Source organism: Sceloporus undulatus, chromosome 4 (assembly GCF_019175285.1).
Source record: "Sceloporus undulatus isolate JIND9_A2432 ecotype Alabama chromosome 4, SceUnd_v1.1, whole genome shotgun sequence".
Taxonomy (NCBI): domain Eukaryota; kingdom Metazoa; phylum Chordata; class Lepidosauria; order Squamata; family Phrynosomatidae; genus Sceloporus; species Sceloporus undulatus.
The window spans coordinates 127,527,663-127,532,328 of record NC_056525.1 but is presented as its reverse complement, the minus strand read 5'-3'; the positions used below and the strand labels follow the sequence as shown (position 1 = coordinate 127,532,328).

The following is a 4,666-nucleotide window of genomic DNA, read 5'->3' as shown; positions in this document are numbered from 1 at the left end:
TAAGAGGTGATATGATAGCCCTGTTTAAATATTTGAAAGGATGTCATATTGAGGAGAGAGCAAGCTTGTTTTCTGCTGCTCCAGAGAACAGAACCCGGAACAATGGATGCAAGCTACAGGAAAAGAGAGTCCACCTCAACATTAGGAAGAACTTCCTGATAGTAAGGGCTGTTCGACAGTGGAACACACTCCCTCGGAGTGTAGTGGAGTCTCCTTCCTTGGAAGTCTTTAAGCAGAGGCTGGATGGCCATCTGTTGGTGATGCTTTGATTTGGATTTCCTGCATGGCAGGGGGTTGGACGGGATGGCCCGTCTGGTCTCTTCCAACTCTATGATTCCATGATTTAAACATTTAAATCTTTGTTGTGTGTGGAAGGTGGTTAACAGCAGTAGATAAAATATGAATTAATACCAAGTCTTTTGAGTTCATGTTAGCATGGGAGAGGGTATGAATATCCCAATATTATCTTAAATAGGTTGGAGTAGAAAGTCAACAGGAGCCATGAAAGCCCAATTCACTTTCTGGAAGCTTTAGATAGGTCCCCAACTTATCTCTTGGTTCCAAAGATCTGGTGGCAGTCCTACGGATCACCCCCCCCCCACACACACACACACACATACATATTTCTGGTTCCAGCCCATTAGCTACCTTAGCCACTTGGTCTTGCACAAAGTGAGAGACAGCACCATAAGTGTACCTGGACAGCCTGAACTTTTTGCTGCAGATTTTTTGTCATTCTACTTGATCTTGTCCTTTCTGCTTCATGTCTATGGACCCAGCCTCGCAGCTCATGTCTCAGTCTGGAAATGCAATAGTATAATTATTTCTGTGTTGGAAAGTCAGAAAAATGAGAGACATACAAAAAAGGTAAAAGACAACTTTCTACACAACCACAAAAAGTCTTGATAAAGAGATGATACTGACACTTCATTTTAGAAGAGAGTTTTTGTTGACACCCAGCCTCAAGAAGAATCCCTGAGTACATCTACGTGTAGCCAAAATATTAGAACCCTTGGATTTATTCATCAATATGTGACCAAATATATTACAATAAATAATATGTGAGAGTACTACATTCCAACTCTGCTTTCAGAACTCCAGTAGGAATCATTAATTACCTGTATAACAAATAGCTTCACTGATCACAGATATGTTGTAAGTACTTTGACAAATAGAACACACTATGCTTTCAGTAACAAATATAATTTGCCTTTTTCCACATTTGAAGTTCTTTGGAAACTGGGTAATTCATAGAAATAACCATAAGGTTAAGGGATGCCACAACTATTCTGAAGGCCACCAAAAGGAACAACAGCAACAATGATGATCTTAATTGCCAGGATATTTTTTCATCCCTTGCAAATGATAAAGTTATTACCTTTTCACAAGAAAAATTGCAAAAGGTATAAGGACTTTCATGTGAAGTTCCTCTCTTGAAAGGCTGGAGAGTTCCACCCGGCCCTCCTCACCTTCCAAAACGGCCAGGTTTGGCACCCAGACATCGAGAGCTTGCCGATGGTGGCTTGGTACAGACTGTGATCTTGGCTGCCCACAAGCCGGCTACCCAGAAGTCCTACGCTTCCAAATGGAAGAGATTTCACCTGTTCCTCTCTGAGAGAGGCCTCTCTCCAGCTCAAGTGACGACTCCGGTGGTACTAGAGTTCCTGATGGCACTTGTGGATTCGGGGCTGTGCCTCACATCCGTTAAGTGCTACCTTTCTGCCATCTGTTCCCATTTCCAGTTTGATGGCAAACCTTCTTTTTTCAAGGACTCTCTTGTCAAGTTTCCCGAGAGGTTGTTCCAACCTCCACCCTCCGGTTTCGGTACCGACACCGGCTTGGAGTCTGGACGCTGTGCTGCCTGCTCTACAATTAAAGCCCTTCAAACCCATGGCCACAACGGGCTTGAGACTCTTGTCTTGGAAGACTGCCTTCCTTGTGGCCATCACCTCTGCCCACCATGCGGGTGAACTCTGTGCTTTGCAGAGGGACCAGCCTTTCCTTAGGTTCCATAAGGACAAAGTGGCCCTCCGTACCGATATCACCTTCTTGCCTAAGGTGGTGTTGGCCTTTCACATGTGCCAGGACATTGCGTTGCCGACTCTGGCCTCGAACCCGAACACCGACACCGAACGTAGTTTGCATACTTTGGACGTTCGGAGGGTGCTTGCCTTCTATTTGGACAGAACTGCGGGTTCGAGCCATTCCAAGAGACTTTTTCAATGCTACTCGGAACCGAAGTTGGGACTCCCCCTGTCTCCACAAAGATTTTCTAAGTGGGTGGCTGGTATCATCCACCTTGCCTATGAACTACTGGGCAAGCCTCTCCTGACCAGGGTTTGGTCCCATGCAGCTAGGGCGGCAGCAACATCCTCCGCTTTCCTTGCGGGGGTCCCCTTGGAGGATGTCGGCAAAGCTGCTGTTTGGTCCCAGCCCTTGACTTTTATTAAGCACTACAGGCTGGACACCAGGGCCAAACGGGATTTGGAAGGGCAGTGTTGGTCTCGGGATTACATTGAATTACACTGCATTTTCATTTGTTTACATATGCTGACATGATTGTATTGCATTTCTATTGTTGGTTCCATGCTCTGACTTGAATGCCTTTTTGCCAAATTTGGCTGGTTTACAGCACTTATGCAGTTTACAAGGGTCTTGCATGGCCTAATGTGTTGTTCTTCTTTCATGTTACAATATTATTATTTATTGAACTACGGGTTTCAGGTCTTTATGACCTACTGCGACTTGTGTGCCTTATGTCTTGCACAATCTCAGTGTTGTTGTTGAGGTACCAAAAATGACTGACACAGTTTTTGGGTTCAAACTATTTACTGTGATTAATAAACACACCTTGATTTGAATCTTATATCTTGCTTGGGTCTCATGACATTCGCTCCGCCGCTGACCTAAGCTTGTCAGTCTCAACCCATTTGTATGATTTGCAGAGACCACGAAGATGGAGGACAGGTTGCATACCTGTAACAGTATTTCTTCTAGTGGTCATCTGCAAATACATACAAATCTCGCCCATCCTCCCCTCAGTGTCCTGCTCTTCATTAGCTCATTCTCATGTCTCTTGCACGGCTCCAATTGCGGAACTGGGGAAAGAGCAGGAATGCAAAGGGCTTACAAGGGATGGGCGGAGCTACCACCAAAAAGTTGCAGAGTAAACTTTGCCCAGTGATTCTAGAAGTTTTCCGAGCAGCACTGCACAGGCGCAGTACAACCCATTTGTATGTATTCGCAGATGACCACTCGAAGAAATACCGTTACAGGTATGCAACCTGTCCTTACAATCTTTACATAAATTATTAAGTACTGTATATAATATAAGTGAACAGCTCTCGGAAAACATTATACAGCTTGTAGCCACCAAGTTTCTGAATTTCTCAAGCACTAAAAATCCTCATCACCAACAAACAGGTTGCTCACCTGAGTAATTCAGTGTGGTTAATAAATGACTTGCAAGGTTTTGGAGAGATGTATAGCACTGGCTCCTCAGTAACTACCATCAGTGCTTTATTTTCTGAAACAGAATGTTTTAACCTAGAAAAAAATAGAAAATATGACCTTTAACAACACAATTTGCTAAAGTAGCATTTCTGCTAAGGCATACAGAAATGAAAGTTATCTTATCTTTAGATTCAATACAAGATTTCTGACTGCCTATTCAAGCAAATCCCTGGTAGCCAAGATGACAAAACTAAGGCTATTGTACTTTGGCTCATTAGAAAAGACAATGATGCTAGTAAAAATAGAGGGCAGAAGAAGGAGAGGTAGACTATACACATCAGATGGCTAGATTCAATAAGAGAAGGCACAGGCATAAGTATACAGTATAGGAAATGAGTAACGCAGTGGAGGACAAGGAGACTCAGAAATATCTCACTCACAGGGTCGTCATGTGTCAAAGTCAACTTGAGGGCAACTAACAACAAACAGTCCTATCTAATCCAGTGAAAACAGCAAACTGACCAATCCTTGACTAGTTGTCTGCCAATGGTAGTCCAACATTAGTCCAACACTCAAACCACTACACCAGGCTCTTAAACCTACTGAATGATTTTTGGTGAACTGTCACCTATGTATATATAAAGGATTTTTGTACCTGCGTGTTGCCTTTAATCTTAGGGGCTTGTTTGTTTTTGCTACATCTGCTTTTTGTCTTTATAACTGATCTGTGACTACAATTAAGCTGACTGGTCTAAAATGCCTTAGGTTTTGCTCAGTCTGGGAACATTTTATCTAGAATAAAAAAAGAAAAGAAAAGAAAAAGTGGGGCAAAAGAAATGTATAAAGACATGCTGAAAGTTTTTGCTTCTGAAGGTCTTTCCAGGAAGCTTCTTTAAAAAAAACCATGAGATGTACAGGCAACCTTCCATGGGGATGGGGACTACTTTCTCATGGCTTTCACACATCACAAACGAAGTGAGACTGTATCACTATTATTTGCCTTGCTTTCTGTTCCTCCCCAGCAGCAAAATTTAGATGGTAAGCAAAGACCTGTCTTTTTTCCCTTTTAAATGATAAACAAATTGATGGTGTCCTGGAAATAAATAGAAACAAACTGAATTTTCATATTGAGCTTCCATTTCTTTCACACTTAATGACTAATACCTTTGTATAGGAACATCCCTCCCAACTCATGAATTCATACTTTGGAGCA

The 4,666-nt window shown here is 42.6% G+C and overlaps 1 protein-coding gene across 1 annotated transcript in view; it reads right to left on the bottom strand.

Moving 5' to 3' along the window:
* LOC121929328 (cyclic AMP-dependent transcription factor ATF-6 alpha-like) overlaps positions 1-3,641 on the bottom strand; it is a 93,402-nt gene extending 89,761 nt beyond the window's left edge. Inside the window, exons 1-2 of the mRNA XM_042464771.1 lie at positions 3,433-3,641; positions 698-800 (exon numbers count right to left, since the gene is read on the bottom strand). Coding sequence (XP_042320705.1) covers positions 698-800; positions 3,433-3,512 — 183 coding nt within the window. The 5' untranslated portion in view covers positions 3,513-3,641. The remainder of the gene's footprint in view (positions 1-697; positions 801-3,432) is intronic.
* Between the last annotated feature and the right edge of the window lie 1,025 nt (positions 3,642-4,666).